General features: G+C 37.2%; 1 protein-coding gene and 1 long non-coding RNA gene across 5 annotated transcripts in view; one reads left to right on the forward strand and one right to left on the reverse strand.

The window, feature by feature from the left end:
- Positions 1 to 21,406, forward strand: part of ROCK1 (Rho associated coiled-coil containing protein kinase 1) — an 84,114-nt gene extending 62,708 nt beyond the window's left edge. Inside the window, exons 24-34 of one of the 4 annotated variants that reach the window (XM_068191087.1) lie at positions 1,417 to 1,510; positions 1,861 to 1,949; positions 2,274 to 2,462; positions 2,623 to 2,788; positions 9,258 to 9,328; positions 13,054 to 13,142; positions 14,266 to 14,344; positions 14,462 to 14,723; positions 15,495 to 15,702; positions 19,038 to 19,079; positions 19,887 to 21,406. In XM_068191087.1, the coding sequence (XP_068047188.1) occupies positions 1,417 to 1,510; positions 1,861 to 1,949; positions 2,274 to 2,462; positions 2,623 to 2,788; positions 9,258 to 9,328; positions 13,054 to 13,142; positions 14,266 to 14,344; positions 14,462 to 14,723; positions 15,495 to 15,702; positions 19,038 to 19,065 (1,275 nt within the window). In that variant the 3' untranslated portion in view covers positions 19,066 to 19,079; positions 19,887 to 21,406. Of the gene's footprint in view, positions 1 to 1,416; positions 1,511 to 1,860; positions 1,950 to 2,273; positions 2,463 to 2,622; positions 2,789 to 8,700; positions 8,750 to 9,257; positions 9,329 to 13,053; positions 13,143 to 14,265; positions 14,345 to 14,461; positions 14,724 to 15,494; positions 15,703 to 19,037; positions 19,080 to 19,886 lie in introns of those variants that run through there. The other 3 variants (XM_068191094.1, XR_010999383.1, XR_010999382.1) reach the window with 3 other exon arrangements.
- LOC137474532 (uncharacterized) lies at positions 17,092 to 18,134 on the reverse strand. Its single transcript, XR_010999403.1, has 2 exons — positions 17,740 to 18,134; positions 17,092 to 17,395 (listed from the first exon to the last, which is right to left on the reverse strand). It is a non-coding gene; the product is annotated as an uncharacterized lncRNA (long non-coding RNA).
- Positions 21,407 to 24,164: the final 2,758 nt, after the last annotated feature.

Raw genomic sequence — 24,164 nt, forward strand, 5'->3', positions numbered from 1 at the left:
TGTAAGTGATAACTAATTAAGTATCTTAAGTTTTGGGCTCACTTGGAACCCTTAAATTTCATCATGTGACCTCCCTAAAAAACAAAATGCATTCATCTGAAGTGAAGCCAAAATTAAAATCAAGTGAATGTCTATCATTCAGTTATTAAGCCTTTTGTATTTACTTCTTGTCATTGCCAAGTGTATTATTTAAATCTTGTAAATTTGTGGAGCTGTGTATTAGAGACTCTTACTGCAAAGTAACTTAGTCTTAAAAAAAACAACACTTGAGAGTCTCAAGTTTCACAACCCAAACCCCAAAACTTAATTTTTGAAGACACTTCATAGCATAGCTTTTGGATGTTAGTATGGGCTTGATAAATGTCTTTAACTGAGAAGTCTCAAACAGCAAGCTATATGTAGCATAGTTATTTTATCGTTGTTTTTTCCCCACGTAGCATCGGCTCTGCATGTTTTCTTAAAAATCCTGGGGGTGTAAAGTTCCAGGTGTAACTGAGCTTGGCTCAGTTGCTCAAAGCTTTCAGTTAATGCTACCATGGATATTCAGTCTCTGTGAAAAGATAGTGCAAATAGTGTTTGTTTCATGAATTTGCTTTTTTAAGCTTGAGATTTCCAGAATGCCACTATTTCTTAAGCAGCATTTAGAAGACTAGGTCTGTGGCATCAAAGGAATACCTCCTTGCCAATATATTTTTGGTTTCAAGTTTCTGATAATTTTGTTAGACAGCTTGATATGCAATCATTTCTATAGGCTTCAAACAAAACCTTTATTTAGGAATACAGTTATGTCTTGTTTTTCATACATATTTGTTATGTGATTCTGGCTGTGGCAGTGAACATACTCATATATTCAAAATTGACATTGTTTGCCTTTCCAGCTTTTTTCTTTGTTTTGCAAGCTCTGCACATATTTACCTATGTCTGCTTTGTCTTAGTCCAAATTTAGTCTTGTTTTTATCGTGATTTTCATGATTTATGACAATTATCTAGCAGTAAATGCCTTGTGTCTACTCTAGATTTAATGCTGGAGTTTTAGCATCTGTCAGTTACTTTTCAGTCTAGATGCAAGTTCTCAGGCTTCTACATATTAGTTTTTCCAAAGTACATCAAATTAATTTAAAATTGCCACATTCCATAACTGACAATCTAACATTGCTTAAGTTGATTTTTTGATTCCATACTACAGTGTTGTGAGTTCTGCAGTGATAAATTTTTTTCTGGAACAGGTGTATTTTGAGCCTTCTGGTAAGTCAAAACAGCACAGAAGAACAGCAGCATTTTTTAGAAGTTCACATAGGCAGGTGTTCTAAGTAAATGGTTGTTATAGAATTAAGGGGTTTTAAAATAATAGTATTATAGATATTTTTAGAATTTATGTCAAGTTCTTTATTCTAAAATGTGTTTCTTTTCATGTAGCTGGAAGAAACTAATAACACTTTAACCAAAGATGTTGATTTAATTACAAAGGAAAACACAGAGATCAGTGAAAAATTTAAGAAACAAGAGGAAGGTATGTCATACTTGGAGTTTTAATTGATCTGTTCTGAAGCATGATTGAATTTGAAGCATATGTAGAAAATGGGAAGTGGATGAAGACATTGTTATTTATCTTGCATATTATTTTGGGCTTGAAGTTGGCTTTATTATTTAATCTTTGTGCTTTTCTGATATATCCTTTTGGTAATTTTCTGTCATTGCAGTAGTGTTAAACTGGTAATCTTTGTCTTTGAAACTTGTATTTTGCTCAGAAAGGGAAGCAACAGGAAAACAGAATGGAAAAAATGTACTTATAGAAGTAATTAAGTTTAAAAATAATTCTCTTGTGCTAAAATACCTCAAAGTTGAATATTATTTTAACAGATTACAAAATGAAGAAAGAGGAGGAAATCAGTAATATTAGAATGCATTATGAGAAGAGCATAAACACTGAAAGAACTCTGAAGACACAGGTACAACTTTTAATGCAATTTAATAGCAATAATTAATTTGTATTAACAGAGGCATTTCGGGTTTTTCGCTTTTGTGAACTAACTCTTAGTTCCTTTGAAATTAGTTTATATTAACCGTGATCTACAATATGCATTGTTAAATTTACTTTTGAAAGAATAAGTTTTGATGCTGTGTACTTTTCAGTTTTACTTCAGTTTTGACTAAGGGCCATTTATGTTGGTGAAGGAATTTTATCAGATCCTGTAACTAGAGGAACTGAGAAGTTTTTTATGAAACATGCTGCATATGTAATTCTTCTTACTGGTTCTCCTTTTTCTTAACAGGCTGTCAACAAACTAGCTGAGATAATGAATCGGAAAGATTTTAAAATAGACAGAAAGAAAGCTAACATGCAAGATTTGAGGAAGAAGGAGAAGGAAAACCGAAAGCTTCAATTAGAACTTAATCAGGAAAAAGAGAAATTCAATCAGATGGTTGTGAAATATCAAAAGGAGCTTAATGAAATGCAAGCGGTAAAATAATTAAATTTTTTTATCATACTACAGAATACATATATGCACATATATGGGTGTGTGTGTATATATGTGTATGTATATATGAGTTTTGTTTTCAAAATACTTGGCTGCCATGTTTTTGGTAACACAGTAACTATGTGTGTGTCTATAAATACAGCAACTAGCAGAAGAATCCACGTACAGGAATGAGCTCCAGATGCAGCTAGATAGTAAAGAGAGTGACATAGAACAACTACGAAGGAAAATCATGGACCTCCAGCAAGGAATGGATTCTACCAGTGTCGCCAGTCTTCCGACAGATGAAACGGATGGAAATCTTTCAGGTATGAGAAAAGCAGATTTGAACTACTTGGTCGTGTGGCATACACATAGTTCTGGAAGGTATTGTTTCAAACAATTACTTGTTATTGCTTCTTAAAGTCTTCTGGCTGTCTAATGTATCACATCTCCACTTCCTTTCTTTCTCTGTGTTTTTTTTTTTAATTTCACACCTTAGTTGCTTATATTTAAGACTTAATTTTTTCTCACATCACACTTCCCACTGTATGGCTTGGTATTAGCATTGTTTATATGCACTTTTGAGGAAGGAGTATCTTTACATCTCTTGTTTTTCAAATATAGTGACTACAGTGTGCAGTATTTGGTGAATAGAAGACAGGGCCAGTACTTCTACAACATTATGATTGTGTTTTATATCTTGAATGCAAAATTGTCTTGATCTTTTCTCTTATTCATGTAGCACCTTCTTCTTAGTCCTGTACCACCTCTGTGACAAGTGGCAATAATTGCTGATGTGAAAAATAATTGGAAGAATTTCCATAATAAATTTATGGTTGTATGGTACTCTGATTTAGCAGATTAAAATAAGAACATGTAATACAGCGTAGCCAGCCATTTCCATGTATCAGTACCAGGCACTGTACTTTGAGACCCATGGTTAGACTGATTAGTTATTTACCTCTCCCCTTCCCCAGTGTACACTTGAAAAGTGTAATCAGTTAGTACTTCCACATGATCCACTTCTGTATCTCTCAATACAAGAAAAAAATTTAGTGTAATCAGGTGTGCTTGACAATTTTCGTACATCATAGCTAGGTATATCTTTTTTCTATATGGTTAAGTAATTTTTAGAATTAATTGTGAAATATTTAATATATTTTTGATAAATCTGAATTTCATTGTAGAAAAATATTTTTAGACATACAAAACCAGAATAGTATTTTGGGTATTTTATTACTTCAGTGGATGAGTAGTCAGATAAAAGTAAATAGAATAATTTTAGATGTGTCTTTTCCTGTTAATGCACTTCATGCTGCTCAAATTGCCGCATTCTAGAGTTTGTCCAGGAGTCTTAGAGTGATTGAAATTTCAGGTAGGTTATCAGTCTTAGTACATGTTTTGATGTAGTTAATCCTTTTTGTGTCTATTTATGTTTCCTATCTTCCTCTAGTGTATTTTTAGATTTTTATTTTTAGTTAATACTGTAATGAATTTAATTTTAGAATAGTTTTTCATTCAGATCATGGTATAGTCTTTTCCTCTGCAACTTCTATTTTGTTCAAGAAGCCTTTTGCATTCTGGAGTTTGATCTGTAAATTGCCATCTTGTAAAGATTTTGTCTTTTGATAACATCTTCAAGGCAAACTCGCATTGGAAATTCTTAGAATTATTAGATTGGTTAAGGAACATTTTTTTTCTTAGCTGTCACCTGCTAGGAATTCCTTCTGGTATTTCTGAAATAGCAGGACTTCGCAGGAGTTTTTCTCATAGATATTAATTTTCAGTATTTTCCATTTAACAGGGTTAAAAAGGAAATCAGAGGGATTTTGCTTATCAAAGTGGATTTTTTCCTCCCCTCAAATTACAAATTGGAATAAAGCCTTATTGTTTTTTAGGTGTCTTGTAATTGAAGTAGACTGCAGTTCATAATTTTAGTAGAAAATTTCTGAACTCTTTTCAATTGAGAGCTTTACGATTTTTCCTACAGCAAAACAGACCAGATTTATTCTACTCAAAAGAGTAGTTTTGAACTTCCTCACTTCCCTTCTCAGCCATTTTAATTTGATGGCTGTTGTGTATTACATGGAAAACATGAGTGCTTCCATCCAGCCATAGACACCTTCTCTATTCTTTTCTTAAGGGCAGTAGTGTGTCAGTATGACCCCACTGTGTCCCAGATCTTGGATGGACTGTAGGAAGAGGCTCTTTCTTTACCTCAATAAGGAAGGTTATTTTCAGTTTTACCTCTGGGGATGTGTGTAATCAGGCTTTTGGGTACATAATCTGTTGCTTCCATTTTGAGGCAGAAATTTTGGTCTGTGCAAGATCTTTTCAAGTCAGCTCTTAATTCCCATTGTTAATTAGAACATGACAGTTACTGGAAGTTCTGGTATTCTTGGGTGAGGTGTCTACTTGTTAGCCCTCAACTATTTCTTTTCTGCTAGCTTTTCATTTCTCTTTTCTTTTTTGCACCTTTTTCTACACATGCCTCTGATTTTAACTGCAGTTGTCCTGCTGGTTTTACTGTGTGATACAGGTAGGACCTTTAATACATATTATTGGGACTTCTCTAGATTTAGATCATGTCCCTACATGCTGCCTTTTTTTTTTTTTAACTGAGTTTCTGGGTTGATCAGGATCTAAATAAGAAGCAATTTGGTAATTAAAAGAGATTAAGTGGCATTAGTGTAGTCAAATTTCACACACTTGTCAAAGAGCTTAGCAGAGGGCAGAAAAGGAGTACTGTAGCATTATAAAGATGAAAAAGAGCCCAGCCATGCTTCAGAGTAGAAATAGCCCATTGCACAGAAAGAGGAAAATATCCAGCACATAGTTTTTTTTCCCTACGAACCAAGTAATTAGTGTACAAAACAGAAGGTGACATATTACAGCAGTCCATTTGCCACAGTTTGTTGTATGATGTTCATTGTCTTCAACTGTGTGCCAAGTTCCCATCACTTTCACAGCCCAAACATGGCCATTCCTTCAGAGCATCTTGAATAGCATCTTGTTTAAGAGCTGGATAGGATGAGTACTCAATAGCTGGTGCACCAGTTCTAAAGGCAAAGACACTTCTTAAAAATTTTTAAGCAAATAAATGGTTGAATTTTATAATAAGTAATTATAGTATGATTTATTAATTTTCTGGTCACAATAAAAACATCACCAAGGGAAAAAATAAAGATACAAAATAATATAAGCATGTATAAAATAATAATTCCATGGCCATGATTCTGGCAATGGGCAGTCTTTGGTTTAATTGAGAAAAATTTTTATACTCATAACATTTTAAGGAAAAAAATTCTCTATTTAGAAATAGACGCAGAGAAATCACATGGTAACACACTTTACAGTTGCATTTCACTTGGAGGTGTTTTCTGTCTGCCATTGGCCTAAATATTCCCTCGAATTCTGGTAGCTCCTATGACAACTTATACTCTCCCAAGGTGGGGATTGGCCCCTTTACACAATCCAGGCTATTCTCAGGCTTTTGCTCACTTACATGGGAAAGATCATTATGTGGATGAAGGTTTTTCCTTGTATTCAATTCTAGGCATGTTTTGTAACTCTCACTCCTGATTATTGATTCAGATAGCAGCTCATATCTCAGTTGGTGTCCCCAGTGTTAACAGAGTCCTTGCTGAAACAGCTGAGGTATTTGCTTTTAAATGATGCTTTTGCAATGCCTCTTCCTCCTGGCTGGACTTAGAGAGTCTTTATACTTGCATGATTGTAAACAGAATTCTTCTTTGCCAAGACAGAACATAATCAGGAACGTGACTGTTTTTCCCTAATTGGTAACAGGGCACTTAAGCTGTGGTGAATTGCTTCTTTTCATCTGATTGGCAAGATGATTTAAGCAATTGAGCTGCCCTACAGCTTTAGCTGCAGCACATAATATTTTACAGCATATGTAGTTGTGTTTTGCACAAAGACAGGAGGGAATAATAAATGCGCGGAGCATTTAAGCCAGCCAGTTTTATTGGACTCCGATAGGACTTCCTAAAGCAGCATGAATAAACCTGAATAAATCCCAAAGCAAGATCCAGTCAGAAATCCTTGGTGAAATCCACATGAAATTATAGTAGGACAGTCTGCAGAAGGAAAAATCCAAATTGGAAGAATGGAAAGAATTAGCAAGATAGTATACCCAGGTTTTTGGTTGCTGCGGAGGACTCTTAGGAGTAGGAATTCTTGAGCATTGGAAAGAGATGCTCCACTTTTCATGAAAGCACCCACACTACTTTAGCTCCAGAACAACAAAAGTCTTGTAAAGCAATACAGTCATGGTTGTCTTGTGTCATTTTATTGAAGTCTTACTGTTAGCACTCTTATCACACTGAATCCCTATGAATCCTGGTAGTCTGGATATTTGCCACGAAGATGTTTAGAATGCAAATCTACATTTGAAATATATTCAGAGATAAGTACAAGATCTGTAGCCTTTATGGAATTCTTTCTTCATATCCTATTAAGATTCATCTAGCCACCAGACATTTTTGAGGCCTATCTTGGACTTTGTGGATTGGAAATTTGAGGTATCAATTCTGGTATTCTTTCCAAAATAGAGGAAAGTTGTCAGGCAATAGTTTTGAGCCTATTTTTAAAGACAGGAATGGAAGAATATTTTTTTTAGTCTAGATAGCCCATATTTTCTTAATTACTTAATCAGAACACTCATAAATATTAGTCTTCCGGATCAAATATTTGTGAAATGGCCAGATGAGCATTTGCAGTTGTGCTAAGTCCGTCAAGAGAAATGAAAATGCACTATAAATATTACTTGAAAGGAACCTTTGTGGCAAGTTTGGAATGAAAGAGCTCATCTACCCTTTCAAGAGTACATTTGGTTCCAGACGAATTTCAGCCTTGTTGAAAAGGAGTATGGTCAGAAACTGTTACTTTCAACTGCAAGACGTTATTCACAGCTCAGAAATTGTCTGTCATTCAAATAGAATTTGCTCCCTAAAATCGATTTGTAATTGACAGAAAAGAATGTCAACGGATTGATTTGAAATACCTCATTTACTTCCTACTTCTTTTGAAATTGTTTTCAGAACATGCTGAAATAGAAGGGAACCTAGGAAAACTTCTGCTGTCCCTATAAGCATCTTCTAAAATTCATCATAATTTGGATCTTTCTAGATTTTCATATGCCACAATTTCAACAGAAACTTCTTTTCTTTTTTTAAACAAGTCATTCTTACTATATTTCTTTTGAATGATAGTTTCCTGTACTTTGTTTTTTATTCACAATACATCACTTTGTTTTGCAATGGAAACCTGAGTTTTAGGATGTTTCTATAATTTCTAAAAATGGAAGGACCTTCTCTTAATGTAAAAATTAATCAAAGTGTTCAAAACAATACTTTTGAATAAACATATTCTGTGAGGCCTGTAGACATGAAGGAAATAGATTTTCTTTTCCAAAGCTACTGAGTTTCAGTAACTGGGGAGAGTCTGGGATAGCAGAGGGGGTAGGGTTGGGGGGTATGGGGACCCTTCCCCCCCAGTCCCCCACAGTTCTTATGCAGATGTGAGAAAGCAGGGAGGTACAAATTTCTTTCATTTTTTCTGTGAAGTTTTCTTACAGGAATGAGTTCTGCTAACGTACTTTTCTTCCAGTTGTTATCAGTAGTTCAGTGGTCCTCCAGTCATTTGAAGCTATCCTGTGTGGAGAAATGATGGGAAATGATTCCATATTCCTAACTGTAGTCCATTTCTAAATATTGTGTGCTGTAAGGCTAATGTGGGAAGGACTTTTACATGCCTAATTATAATGCCTTGCTAGGCTGTCGGTTCCATTGTAATTCTATGTAGCAAAGCATATGGACAATAACTTTTATACATTTGAATGCTTTTCAGTACTTGCTGGGATACACCTCACACAGAGTAATTCCTGAAGGACAAAAGGAACCAGTATCTCCTCAGGACATAAATAGTTGTGGGAGAATGTTTCAGAAAATTTTAACTTAATGTTTTTGAAGTTTTCAGTGCTACTATTATCTGGCTTCATAATTTTAAATTTTAGAAGCCACTCTCAGTTAGCTGGAAGGGCTTTCTAAATCAACAGTCCACATTAGGCAGAATGCTAATTTGCCTGTGGCCCTTTTTTGTATCATGCTAAATTATTTCAGTAGTTTAATGGTGGGAAAATAGGATTTTACATTTCTCTTTGGATAATTTTTCACTGAAAATTGGAGTAAAACACTTGTCTCTTATTCTTTATATCTAGTTGATTCTTCCTGCATTCCTTATTTAATTATCTCCTATGCTTATCTTCTGTGAGTAATGGGACACCCATGTAGCTTTGCTTGCTCTTGTGCTCTCTCTCCTTTATTTGTTTCCTGTGGAAAATGTGGATCTGATTTATTTTACTTCCTGCATCTTCCTGCTGAGTATTTTCATAAAGCCCCTCTGAATGTTAAATTATGTTTACATTGAAAATCTCCTAATTTAAGCTGTAATATTTTCAAAGCAAAGTCTTTCCTGCCTGGCTCTTTGCAAACTATTTACATACAGTGTTAGATGTTGGCATCAAGGAAAACAGCTTTACTTTTATTGTGCAGTAACTGTGTAATCAGGTGTTGGCTTGTGATGAAGCATGAATTAAATGCTTATATCTTCATTTTATTTAGCTGTGCTTTTTATTCTGCTTTGCTGAATAGGTAATTGCCCATTACTGCATGTAGTACATCTTCCTTTCCTACTAGTAGTAGTTTGCTTTTGTGCTATTCTGTTTTATTATTATAAATACACAAAATTATTAAATATGCATTTTTTAAAAACCAGAATCAAGACTTGAAGGTTGGCTTTCAGTACCAAACAAAGGAAATATAAGGCGGCATGGCTGGAAGAAACAGGTACAGATGCCTTTTTTTCTTTCTTCCTCAGTTTCCTTGGAGAAGTTTCTAGGCATGTGGTGAATTGGTTTTACAACTCGTATTTAAGAAACAAACAAAATAATTAAGAGTAATTTAGTGTATGTACATTACTGAAGAAAAAAAAACCAAGAAAATTCAAGTTTAGTATGAAACCTTCAGTAATGACATTGTGCAAATTTACAACGGGGGGGAAATGCTTTACAGTAAGCATCTTGGAATCATTAAAAATCACATTTCTTCTTTGAGTAAGCAACTTTATAATTCTGTCATTGAAAAATAACCTCTTTGTGCAACTTGGCAGCACAGAGTAGGGAATACCACACTTAAATGTTCTGAAGGTCATGGAAGAGTGCATCACACAGTAACTTGCTACACATGATTTCAAGGATGTTTCTGTCTCCTTCGCCTTTAAAATGATTGGTTTTTCTTAAGAATAACTGATTTACTCTCAGAAATGGGATATCTGTGCCAGAATTCCTACTCCAAACAAGGCAGTCTTGTTTTGCCTCTGCAAAGGTTATGATCTGTTTCTTTGAAACATCCGATGTTCAAATTGAGATACTTAGAACCAGTTTCTGATTATCTTTTCTGGCTCTTGAGTTCCCCCCTTTGATCATCTTTTAGTACAACGAAATACAAAAGTGAACATGGTCTCTAGAATTTTTTAAATTTTAAAAGCTAATTGTATTAAACAGTTTCTTTTCCTTCATCTTCCTTATATTCAAAGACTGCTACTGGGAATTACTGAGTTATTAATGACACTTTTGAAGTAACTTTCTAATTCTTGTTGAAAGGTGTTTCTCAATTTCTCCTATTTACATACACATTCTACAACAGCTGGAAGGGATTCCTATAAAATTTAAAGAAGGGATTCATTCCTGTCAGAGAAGCACTTGAGTGTTTGTATTAGGTCTTAGCTGCTGTACTCCTTCTTTGAAGTGCTGCTATTTTCAGTGGGCTTCCATGGCCTTCTTTATACACTCCAAGTGTTTCAGTTCCAGACCTGCCTATTTTTACATCAATATCAGACCTTGGTGATTTGTCTGTAGGTTAAAACCACCGCCTATTCTGGCTTGCTGGGAGTGAGTGATAAGTTCTGCCCTATTTCAACTAATGCCCAGTCACCTTCCCCCCACCCCTTCGGGTAAGGGAGGAACAAAAGCAGAATTTATGGGTTAACAGTTTACTGAAGGCATAAAGCAAGACTAAGACAAGCACAAAAAAAACCAATATTAATAACAAAAGTATACAGATAGAGAAGGTGCTTTACCCACAAGATGTTCACCACCAGGAACAAAACCAAATGGCAGATGTTTCCTTTAGATCTGTTTGATTACTAAGGCTGCTTGAATCCTCTTGTAATAGAGTTGATGATGCCTGGCACAAATCAGGTAGTTTTGTTCTGTTCTGGATTGGATAAAATACTGTGTCATTTTTCTGTCAGAATGCTTCTAAGTACCCTTTTATGGTTGTTTTTTAAAAGTGGAGATTATTTTTGCATTCTCTGACAACTGAAAATTTCAACTTATGATAAATGCAGCTTCTGCAGTGAAAAACTATCAGAATTTCTTCAGGCGTGCCCAGTATAGGCATATTTACTTGCTTCAAGATAATTTAGACAGCCAATCCATTCCTTTCTAACACTTTCCTCGTTTGAATGAGCTCACACTTTGGAGGAATTTGAGCTGCAGATGGATGGCTCAGTCATGAAATAAATGGTACTGATAAGGTTTCTTAACTAGCTGAGGCTCATATCAGTGAGACACAGTAGTGAGGGACTATGTTCACTCACATGTGAATTCTGTTGGCTGAACTGAACTGCACTTTCAGCTACTGTTGTAGCTGAAGCAAGCTGGCAGGTAGTCAACCTCCTCAGGTGCTTCTCTTCCTAATTCTGCAGTTTCAGTTTTGTGAAGGTGGGAGGTATGTGCAACCTCAAATATAGGCATGCCTAGATTAATTTAAAGGAAAAGCAAAATCACATTAGGAGTGTAATTGGATTGATGCCTTGTGTTGTTACGACTTGAGCTGCTGCATTTCTGACTCAAATGTCAGTAGCAATGATGTTTTTGCCCAATGCGCTCCAAGTTATTTAGCTTAAGTTAGAAAGGGGTGAGTGTGGAAAACTTACTTGAGAATAAATACTTCAGTTACACCTAAAGCAAACATTGAAATGGGTTGCCCTTATTTTTATCTGGAGCTTCATTTCATCCCAAATGAAGATATAATATCTTTCAAAAACCACTGTAAAACAAAACTACTGTCAGAAGATTTTTTAATATGTTCACAACAGGATATTTACACTATTGTACATGATTTTTTTTGTGAGGTTAGGTTGTTCTTTCACCAAGGCTTATATATAGTTTGATAATTGAATTCCTTTACAGTCAGAATTTGCATTTGTCATAGTTGTCATCTGAAGGGCAAAGGTGCACACTTCAAAGATGAAAACGACATTTGTTTTCTATTGGAGTGGATAAACGAATTGAAGTACAGTCTTTTTCTTCAAGTAGGAAAAATCTCAGGAGGCTCACACTTAGTACTTACTAAAACCAATCAGGCTTTCTATTAAGGAATTGTGACAAAACGCTCTTTCATGGCTTTTTTTAGATGCATTTCGGTAATTGAGATTTACAACTGTAGCTCACACCTTGCACAGCACATTTTAAAAAGACTGTTGTATAAACTTAAGGTGACTTTCATACTCAGGTTTTGAGGTCACCTTCAAGTGCTGTGTAAAATGAGGTTGAAACCTCCCTTTGTAGAAGGAGCAGACATTTATTCAAATTATCAGTATCTGCATTGTGCAGAAACCCATCCATTTACCTGCCAGTACTTGGAATTCAAGATGAACTATTGGTACATTCACTCTCATGCTTTTCTGTCCTTCTGGGTTATATTATATGTGAATCTGGAGACCAGTGTAGACCAGTGTAGAGCTGCCAGTTTACCACCTTTAAATCCTCTTTAGTGTCTTATATCTTTCAGTTCCTTCTAAAACATTTGAAACTGCAGGGGAGGGAACAGCCACAGCTGTCAGTGAGCTTATGCTTGCGGACAGTTCCAGCAAAGATGTTGGACTAGCAACTCCCAGTGGAGAGCAGCAGGCAGTGAATTCCAGTCTTGAACTTACTGGGAAGTGCTTAGGTTGGAGGTGTTTGATCTTAACTATCTCAGTGTATTCATAGCTACCAGACCTGTTTCGGCTGATTCATTTTGGCTCTTTATTTTTATCAGTCCATTAAATTGAAAGTGTAGGAAATAGCAGGAGCCATGAAATTCTGTTTTAGCCTACCAGCAGTTTGGTGTGAAGTACCAGCGAGTCCTGCAGGCCTGTAGAACTACAGAAGTTTTTTACAACATTATCAGTAAGCGGTAACTTTTGCTTTGTGTCACTCTTAGTGATACAGTAAATTTCATAGTAACCTGCCAGTAGCAACTGAAATTTGTGAGTTTGTGTACAGGTGGGATTACAGAGTCATCGAAAGCATTTTAGAGTGATCCAGAGACAATACAGTCATTGCAACTGTAGCATTGCGGAGTTGTCCATAGTGTGGCTGCCTTCAGGATGATTTGAGTATCTCCTGATGTTAATTTGAAACCTTTCATTTACTCTGGCTTTATATGTGCATGTGGGAATATATTAGGATAAATAATTGCTTTTTAAAATGAAATTTTAACTGTTTTACCCTTTCTTTCCACAGTATGTTGTGGTGAGCAGTAAAAAGATACTGTTCTACAATGATGAAAAAGACAAGGACCAGTCTAATCCATCTATGGTACTAGATATAGAGTAAGTAAAGTCATTGTTAGTTTTGGATACAAATTGACAAAAGAGTGTTGTGTGTGAAATAGCAGATAGCAAATCCAGAAGCTTGAAATAAAAATTCCATAAATAATTTCCCACACCAGTTGGAAAACGTCTATCTGTATTTTAGCGTACTGTTAACAGAACTTTGACAGTACTTGTTCTTTTTCCTGTGATTGCTAAAAGTTAGAGAAAAAGAGAAAGGATCCTTGCTGTTCTAGTCCAAAGCACTTCTAACTTTTCCAGCTGTTTTCTGTTTAAAGTGGTAAAATATATTAATTGTGATTCCTTTACATTGGTTATACATGAGGGAAATTGTGTTAAATATCACTGAAGCCCCTCACTGATACATGACTCTGATGTTTGAACAGCTGATTGACATTATGGGGTCTTACAGTAATTGAAAAAAGGTTTTAGGATTCTTGAATAGATGTATCAGGGACTAACAAATACAGTGGTCTGGAAGGACTCTCAAACTCAGGAAGTGCTTCAGCTGCCAGTTGCTCATAACCAGGAAAAGAGTTATTTTCTTTTTGAACTGTTTTGTACTCTCTTTTCATAAACATCTGCTACAGCCACTGTTGAAAACAGGATCTTGGGAAAGGTGGACTTAGAGTCTTGACCCACATGATGTTTGTTCCAATTTAAATAGTTTTTTTCAACAGCTGGTGCCCCAGATTTCCTTTTGTGATGTTTTGGCATAGATCTTTCATCAAGCCATAACATGATTTACTAAAAAAACTACTGGATAGTGTTCTACTTAATATGGTTGCTTCCATCCAGGTTCTCACTAAGCTTTTCTAGCAATAATGTTAGACTTCCTAGGGTTTTGAGGAAGTATTTGAAAGCCTTTATCTTAAGTACATTTGCCATCATGGATCTTGAATCCATTATAAGATGACCCTCTTTCCATGCTGTGAAATATTTTGGTCTTACGTGGGTAGACAAAATCTGTATGGTTTATGAATTAGTTCCCAAAATCATATTGCAGTGTTTAAGTAGGTTATGTTGCTTGCATAATTTCTAAGAGCTTCAAAGCGGTTTGATAATTGTTCTGAACCATACATAACTTTTTAGCATTTTCTGATTCATGTTTCTTCTAATCTAGTAAGCTGTTTCATGTCCGGCCTGTAACTCAAGGAGATGTATATAGAGCTGAAACTGAAGAAATTCCTAAAATATTCCAGGTAAAAAGAAGTATATTCTCCTGTCTATTTAACTCTCTTGAAAAAGAGATGACTTCTTTGGAAAGGGTATAAAAGTACTTAGTGCTTCAACAATAACACAGCAGTGTTCTTTTTCAGATTCTCTATGCTAACGAGGGGGAATGCAGGAAGGATTTGGAGGTAGAACCAGTACAGCCGGCAGAGAAGACAAATTTTCTAAATCACAAAGGCCATGAATTTATTCCCACATTATACCACTTTCCAGCCAACTGTGAGGCCTGTGCCAAACCTCTCTGGCATGTCTTTAAACCCCCTGCTGCCCTAGAATGTCGAAGATGCCATGTGAAGTGCCACAGAGACCACTTGGATAAAAAGGAGGAATTAATTGCACCATGCAAAGGTATACTCATGGTTTTTTTCTGTTTTGTATTCTCCATGTGGTTAAGCCAAAGCTGCTGAACTACTGGAGGTGAATAAAAGCAGTACAGTTTAAATTTAAACTTAAAACTCTAGTTCCATGATTTTAGATGTGGAAGTTGCTATTAAAGCAATAGGCTTTTACACTGTTCATGAACAGGCAGCTGTGGCAAACCGCCGTAGGGAGGTCTATGTTGTAAGTGATGGAGCTCTGCTGAGGGCCCTGAGAGCACAAGGTTCCCTAGAGGTTTGTTCCCAAGTACTGGGCAGCTCCTTGGTGCCCTCACCATCACCTCTGCACTTACACCTGACCCATGCTAGGAACAATTGCAGTGGCTGCATCAGCAGGCTCTGCTGAGACCTTGCAGCGTGGTTCTTCAGCCACCTCACAGACTGGAGTAAAAGTTTCTCCTCTGTGCTGCTGTGAAGTGGAGCATTCAGGGTATGTACTCTGGAACTTGGCAACCACACAACCTTCCAGCTTATTAAAATTGTAATTAGTGTAAGCTTCTCATTTCTCGAATGTTCGTGTTAGACTCAAGAATCTTAATGCAGAATGACAAATCGTGAAAAACATTATATTCATAATCCTCCCTGCTGTTTGTGGTCTTCCCAAAATATATAAACAAATCCAATACAAGAATGTATATAGGTGCCATTGTTCCTTCCAGTGGCACAGTTGATGTGTCATAACTTTTACTTTGATAAGGAGCCTGGGTTTTCACTGAATCATCTTCCTCCTTTTTCCTTGTAGTGAGTTATGATGTAACTTCAGCAAGAGATATGCTCTTGTTGGCATCCTGTCAAGATGAACAGAAGAAGTGGGTGACACATTTAGTAAAGAAGATCCCTAAGACACCACCATCTACTTTTGTTCGTGCTTCTCCTAGAACTTTGTCTACAAGATCCTCAGCAAACCAGTCATTCCGAAAAGTTGTTAAAAATACTTCTGGAAAAACCAGGTGAGAAATAAGCTAGAAAACTCACAGATCGATCTTCTTGGATAAAAAACCCTCCATTTGTAAGTCCTATTCCATGTGAAATTGTGAAATAATTCCATAGTTAAGGCTGTTGAAGTGCTGATCTAAATCTTTGCTTAAATCCCAAAGGAAGGAGCAGAATTCTCCTGTTATTATGGTAAATTTATCAGCTCTTCACGTTGGGAGAGGTACCATGGAGGTGATACCTGACCTGCCAATGCTTGGGGAGGGAGCTGGTTGCATTTTTTTTCCCATTTAAGGGCAAGGCTCAGTGGATATGTCAGTAATGGCAGTTAGCAGCAAGGGTGATCCACAATCATCCCATCCGTGAATTGACTCAGAGCTTGTGTACGCTAGAAGTCTTCTGCAAAAGGGGCTGAAATGAGAAACTTACAGATTCTGTCTGTTGTTAGGGCAATTCTTTTGTTGTGAGGCCAGTTAAGTATTAATTCTGTTCTTCCTCCCTGCTTACTCATTCCCAGTTGTCTTTTATCCCAGCAGTTGTTTTTGTAAACTATTTGTGACCCTATGCATTAACCAGGACATGATGTAAAATACACTTTTTTAATGCTTATGTTGCTGTAATCTGATTTTAACCTTTATTAGCTTCCTGATACAGTATGTGTGTTGTTTTCTCCCCAAATAACTGATTGAATTGACAGTATGGAGTAGAAACTAGTGTCTCAGTAAGAAAAGAGTCTTCCTAGATTGGCAGGGCTACCGAACATTCCTGGCATGAAATGCAATAAAAGCAGACTTCTGCATATAAGGAGACAGGGTATATCGTGAAACACCCTCCTTGAAGGGAACAGATGAGAAAAATATGAAAGACAAAAAGGACATTGATTTTCTTGTCCCCAAGACTTCCATCCTAAAACATAAGTGATGATAGAATGGTTTAGGTTGGAAGTAACCTTGAAGATCATCTAGTTCCAACCCACTCTGCCAGGGTGGATCGTGTTGCTCAGGGCCCCATCCAGCCTGGTCTTGAGCACTCCGAGGGATCACAGTTTTGAGATCATAATATATTCAGTGAAAGCTTTCAAGATAATCCCATACTTCTTTATTTCACATTTGGATGTTTAGAGTTGTAGTCTTTTTCTTCCAAAACCTTTTTGAATTGCATTCTGAGTATGCTCTCCATTTATCCTTGTGAGGTCCTCTGGTAGCTGTAATAACCAGCTTTCATGCGTACTCTTTTGGGAGAAAAATCCATTTTCTTAAATCAATTAATTGATTATTTTTCACTCTGTCTTAATAGAAGTGCTGGAGTTGCCTTTAGCAAGGACAAGTTTGCAGCTAATCTGTTATAGAAGGAACAGATTTGGATATTTGAAAGTTTACAGTAACTCTTAAAGGAATGGGTGTGTATGGGGACATCAGTTATGCAGACTATTGCTGTTATTAATCCTGTTGGCATTGTCCTGTTGAGAGTGTTACAGAATCACAGAAATGCACAAGTAGGGAATGGAACTTTTTTAAAAAAATGAGAAATACCAATATTAAAGCTCTGTTTTTAAGATCCTAAAGATACAATGAGTCTAATAGCTCACCAGCACCAGAAAGAGGACAGCTGCACATTCCTGAGCTTTATCTTGTGTCAGTTAAAGTTTCACAGATTACCAGAGTGAACTGATCTATTTTTCAGCAGAAAATTAATCCAGGAATGTTTTGCCTAAAGGAAAGCCAAAAAACCCAAAGCATGACAACAAAAACAATCCAACCCTAACTCCAAAGAAGAAAAGCTTGTGATTTTCTGTTGGGTTCATAAGTTACAGAGGTTTGGGGGAGAGCCTCAAGAACGAAAGGAGGAAGGGTGATGGTCTTGCACAAGTGTATGTCAGGTCAGATCAGCTGTTCCAAATACTGCAGCCTTGCGTTTTCTCCAGCTGTCCTAGTGATACAACCTCTGCTCACACCTTTCTCCATCACCCAAGGAGATCTTCCAAGTTCTTAGGAAGAAATAAAGCTCTTAGGTTTTCTGTCAATTCAGAAGTTAATACCTGCATGGTATCTTACCTCTTTAGCTTCTTGAATTTATCTGACAAGCTGACATGGATCAAACAGTTAACATTTACATTACTCTTCTAGACTGACTCCAAATCCATCAGTGAACTTGATGACATAACTGATATCTTGCTTCTTGATGATATCAAATACTGACAGAGCTTCTTAGAACATGTAATTAATTGTAAGAAACTCTGTTTTAATGTTGCATATTGTAGTCACTGATGGTGGAGAAAGAGTCCTATTGATCATAAGCCATTTAGAGAGGCACAGCACTTGAGCAGCAGGAGTTCTGGGTATGTGTGTGCTCCTGCCTGTCATGCTGCCTGGAGATGTCTGCAAGAGGCAGGTGGGTGCCCTTGCACTGCCCTGATGCTCGAGGAGCTCCCTGGCTGTCTTTGTGATACACTCTGTCCCCATCAGACAACTGGCACTGAGCTGACTGGAGTGTAGTGAGGCCTGCCTGGCACCTGCAGAGCAATGAGAGCAAACAATGAAAAGATTCAGAGTTCCACTGAGCAAAAAGGCATTAGAAAAAGGCCAGATTGGAACTCTTCATTCTGGCAGTTACACTGTAGACCTTTTTATTGGTTTTCTCAGACAATTTTTTTGTGAGTCGTATCTATGAACTAGACAAGTACTGCTGTGATGGACTGTGCCCAGCCTGTGCCCTGATATCACTACGTATTCTGTCCCGTGTGTTTAAAAAGAAGAGGTGATGGATTTATTTTAGGAAAATTCACTTCTAATATACCAGTGTTTAAATTTGGCTTATTAAATAAATTCACAGTGTAGCTTATGTACTAAACACTTAACTGGTAGCTCAGCACAGTAGTTGAGCTCATTTGACAGCCTGTTTCTACTTAAAGGGGAGGATTTTCCCTCTCCATCTTATTTTCCTTCTTTTCTGTCCTTGGAACCTAGATAAGTGCTTGAAATTATCCATTTTGGACCCTTCCATGAAAGTACACAATTCAGTTTCCTGACTGTCAAAAAATGTAGACTAACTGTGCCAAGGTAGTGAGTAGATCATTGCACTGAGAAGTGCAGTGATTGCCAAGGCTGAGGACAGGTAAGTAGGAGGATGCTCTCCCGGGGTCAGGAAGGTGATTAAGCAGAGGAACAGCAGGCTCTTTTCCTCTCAGGAGGCAGTCAGTTGTTAGATCAGCCTCTATGGACTCATGTATCCTGCAGTTCTCCTCCTCCCTCACCACTTTACCTAGGTGTGGGAATAAGAGAAGCAGCAATGATTTTTATGGGATGTACGTGTTTAGCTTTTACTAAGTATCCAAAAATTGTTCTCTTGTCAGACAGTATAGCAGAACTTGCTCTCGGTGATGGAGTCCTACCATGTAAGCAGGCATTAACTGTTTTGTTGAATGGATTCAGACTTGAACACATGCTTGAAGACATTTCAGTACATTTCATTCAGGGTCTGACCCACCTTTCTTTGCAGTCAGTAGGCAGTGCTTCCTTGACTTCATGGAGAGGTGTCTCAGACCCCTTGAAAGGAGCTTCACATATAAAAGTTCATCCTAAGTTCTATTCCTCATTTTAATAACTTATCACTAATGACAGTGAATCAGAACTTCATGATGAACTTGCTGGCATTTGCAGTACTGCTTCAAGATTGGAGCCTACACTTTATAGCTTACAGTCTGCTGATTTATTCACGTTGTATTAGCACAGCTGAGATCTTTTGTTTTAATACTGTTGGACTTGAGCACTTGGTCAAGTTAATGCATGTTTGAAGGGGAAAACAACCAACCAGCCAAAATTCCTGTGCATCAGATGAGCTCTGCAACTGCATGTGCGCGCTCTTAGCCTAGAGAGCCTTTTCTTGTCCCGCAAGTGAAAGAGGGTCACCTTGCATTTGCCATGAATACACCCATGATTATTGACTCTTAATTGCTTACTTGTAAAGCTGCAGTAATATTATCATCTGTCTGATCTCTGTGTTTGCCTAATTTTGTTTGAAACTGAGAACAGTTTGTGAAAGATGGTGTAGGTATGATGTTAGTATTGTACCTTGTCAGTTGAAAAAAAATTCTGTTAAAATCAAGTATTTTGTTCACTGAGGCTCTTGGCAAACACACACTAGTGTTAGGAAGCTAATTTTTATATTTGTTATTAATTGTCTGTTTTCTTTTTTGTTCCAGCTAACCACATGTACAGTGCTTAATGGAACCTCATGGGATGCAGTCAGAGAAACAGGGCTTTTTTTAACCACACAGAGCAGTGCAGACGGGCTGTTGTTCCTTTCAACATAACTATCACAGGCTTCAGGGTTAAGATTGCTATTACTGTCTCCTCCTTGCTTTGGCACAAAAGCACGCTGAGGGTGTTTAATTGCGGGTTTGCCTCAAGGTAGATTAGATTAATTATTACTATGTAATGCAAGTTAAAGCAAATAAAGCTTAGCTAGGTATATAAAAAAGGTGCTGCCTTTTGGATTTTTTAAAAAACCTGTCAGTCACAATGAAATGCAGCCAACTTTCTTCGTACCAGTGAAAGAAAAAGACTGTTAACCCTGTGAAGGGGATATTTATGTCAAGATGAGCATATGAAACGGAGTAGAAGAGGAAGGTTTCTCAGTGAGAAGGACTGCAATTGCTTTCAAGACTCTTAAGTTGTGCTCTTGAAGACTGCAGAACTGCAGAACTAGCTTAAAATGAAGCCTTATCACTTGAACTTCAGTGCCTTCACTGCAGAGTTCTTTACAGCCTTAATGCTAACCACCCACTATGGAATGGATCAAAGTGTTAAATATTTTACATTATGCTTTACAAAATACTGATGCAGCAGGTTTGTAAAGGGGGAAAAACAAGTAATTGCCTTTAATCTATGCATTTTTGCCAAGCCATACTGAATTATTTTATTGTTAGAGGCATTAGAAACTAACAGTAAAAAGAACCACCGAGTTTGGAAGCATATTTTGGGGTACATCATTTCTGTTACTGTATAATGTATTGCCTTGCAATTTTAAGTGATAACGTACATTAAGTTAACAAACATTTAAGAAATATATGCACTGTTTGAACTGTAAATTATTCTTAGAACACTTTTACTTGGTTTTACATTGTTCTTTTAGTGCCTTAATTTGAGATAATTGTATTATTGCCATGTCGATAAATGTAGAAACCTAAAACTAAACAAAAGAAACCTCTAAAAAACTATTGCGTATCAGTAGTTTTTACTGAACTTTAATTGGTTGAAGTATTGTAGATGCTAGATGCATTTCTAAATTAAGTACAATCTTTGAGTGAGAATTCCTCTTACAAAGAAAGACTGATTCTTGTTCATAAGCCAAGAGATGTGTAGGCAGTGCAGAAAAAAAAAAGATGCAATAGCTCTGGGTGAAATTCAGGAATTTCAGTAAATGCTGTCAGACTCTTGCTTTGTAGCAGGAATACATTCATGGTATGGGCAGTATGGTTTTATTTTATTTTATTTCTTAACCAAATACCTCCTCAGTAATTTATAATGGCTTTGCAGTTGTGTATTAAATAAGAAGCACTGGAAAACTGATTCGTCCTTAGGACGATTTGCATGTTTCAAGTGGTATTGAAAGCCGCACTGATGGATATGTAATAATAAACATATCTGTTATTAATATGGTAATGACTCTGTGCTCATTTAATGAGAAATAAAGTAATTTATGGAAAGACCCATTTGAAAATGACTGGCATGGTGTTTTCTCCTGACTGACTGCAGCTTATACATCTTTCTAAGCATTCAGACATTGCAACACTTTCCAAGTACAAGGTGCATTTGCAGCATAATGCCCAGGGCAGTCTGAAAGGTTTTGTTTTTCTTTTACTATTCCGCATGAGTAAGTAAATACCATATTAAATAATGTTTTCATTTCCTTATTCTCATGGCCTGCTGTAGTAGCCTAATTTATATTTATTATTCATCCACCACCGTGAGCTGGCTTTGTGATTGCTTCATCCTTCATGATGCAGGTTTGGAGTTTCAGAAATTGCACTTATTTGTGGGAGGGAACACTGTTCAAAAGACAAGGCAGTTTTTGTTGGTGGGGGGTTTTGGGATTAGGCTTGTTTGGGCTTTTTTGGAACAGCCATGTACATCCCATGAAGCTAGCTGTCCATAAATCTCCCTGGGTAATTCACCAAGGCCTGCAGAACAATAGAGCAGTAAGGCCAAATGACTTGGGAATGACTGTATGTCCTTGGAAGGTCACAGAGCTGGGAAGTACAGATAAATAGAGGCCATTGATGTAACTTCAGCAAGTTCCTCTGTGTTGAGCTTGCTGTATCTGAAATGTCAGCAATATCAAAGCTGTGGCTGGAGCACACTGAAGACAACTTTCCAGATCACCAGTCACATTGACAGTGAGCTTGTCAAGCAATATAAGGGATAATTGTGACCTGCTTAAATCTTCTGTCACATACTGGGAAGGGAAAAATATACTAAGATGATCAAACATATCTTAATTAAATATGTACATTATAATAGGAAATTTGGGGCAGTTGGAAAGGCCCGTGGTCTCTCCAGACTCAGATTAGGATTAGGTTGTAGTTTTTCTGCTTTCCTTTATGCGTAACTGCCTACCTCTGCAGGCTCAAAACCTTTTGCTTGAGAAATTTATTAATAAATAGTACTATCTTGTAATTTCATATTTCATGGATCTGAAAAATAGCATAAGCCCTGTTATGAATAGCTAATGACTAGTGAGAAGAGGGATTGTGGAAAAATAGTTTTTGCTCTACAGACTGGCATCTACTGTCATTTCCAGAGTTTCTTAGTAATGCTGAAGTTCTGCAGGTTTTTTTTTAAATGCTGATTTTGCTTGGGAAAGCAGCAGCGGACATAATGAACTGTAAAATTAAATTGGCTTGTGTGTCTGGGATAAATTGCAGCTAAAATGCTATAATAATAAAGTCTAGACGTGCAAATTACAGTTTGTGTTCTGGTACACTGATGTTGGCACTTGTTTACTGTAAGCAAGGTGCCTATCTACAGGAATAGCTACACTTTGAATAAAAAAAGCAGCCAAATGTTTCTACTGTTAGGAAAAGTAATGCTTACAATCTCAACTGAAAGGCATCAAGACATAGGAAACATGTAAGCTGCGAAGAGCCAGCATAAATCACCCTGGCTGCTTTTACACTGGTGAAGCGTAATTTTACAAGCTGCTTGAGAAATCAAAAAGTTTAGATTCTTACATGATCACTTTTTTTGTTGATTTGCCTCCACCTTTTAATTTTTTACGACTGTATTAGGTTCACTGACATTGGTAGATTGTGAAAAATCTGATTCTCTGTTCAAGCCTCCCTATTCCTGCTGAAGGCAACAGGAAACAAAATGAAAGAGTAGCTAACTGTAGCAAAACAGTCTGGTAATAAAAGGATAGGGCCTGCTCCACAGGTGGCATTTTCCTACAGTAGCCACTGAAGCTGTAGCTAGAAGCAAATTGGGAATTGTGTAGCAAGAGGAGGGGGCAGCAGCTGAGCTTCCCTCTGAGCTCATGAACTCTGCTAGGATTTTTCTAATATACTAATTACAAATATAAAAAACATGCAGGTAGAGTATAGGAACTCACCCCCTGGTTGGGGTGAGCCAGAAAGGTGGAAAAGTCTCTCCTCCAACCCGTGTCTCCAAAGAAAGACTCAGTAGTCTTCAGTTGTCCGGTCTCAAGGTAGTTTATTGTATGTTATCTAAAAGATTTTCCCCCGAACTGCTGCGGTCCGTTCAGCAGTCAGGCAAGGGCACACTCAGACACCCAGGGGGCTGGTGCCCTCTTTTATATCATATATTACATATTAGATGTTTACAGTTTTTCACCAATGCCCATCACCTATACTGAACAGTGACTTTCTACTCTAAACCAATCTGTGAGTGCCAACATCACCAAGAACGTGGAGGTTAGGAAGAAGAAGGAAAGAGGACAGGGCCCACCCAAGTCCCTCCATCTTAGAACTTCTGACCCTCATGTACAAAACTCAGACCCCCCTGTACAGCACTCAAAAACTCTTCCTCTCACTTTGTGACTACTTCTACTATAATATCTAAACTTTTGTGATTTCTTGTTCTTCTTGCAAGGTTGGTAAATTGTTCCATGGATCAGGTTCAAAGCCACAGGGGTCTGTGGCTGCATGCCAGGGTCTCAGATGCTTCTGACCTGGGCCCGGAACATCCAAGAGTGTCCAAGGGACATTCTGGGTTCCAACAGTAGAGTTTTATTCTTGTTCCTTCCCCTGGATGTACGCCTGTGACTCAGAATGTAACACGTTTGAAAACTGCTGAAATGGAAGATGTAACACAAAAACGGAAGGCAGGGGGGTGTTGGTACTCTAAACATCTCTCTCTCTCATTGCAACGTTTTCTTTACTGAAGATACATAGAAGATACACTGGAGTGTGGCTGCCTCATCCCCATAAGTATTCAAGACCAGGTTGGATGGGGCCCTGGGC

Source organism: Anomalospiza imberbis, chromosome 1 (assembly GCF_031753505.1).
Source record: "Anomalospiza imberbis isolate Cuckoo-Finch-1a 21T00152 chromosome 1, ASM3175350v1, whole genome shotgun sequence".
Classification (NCBI taxonomy): domain Eukaryota; kingdom Metazoa; phylum Chordata; class Aves; order Passeriformes; family Viduidae; genus Anomalospiza; species Anomalospiza imberbis.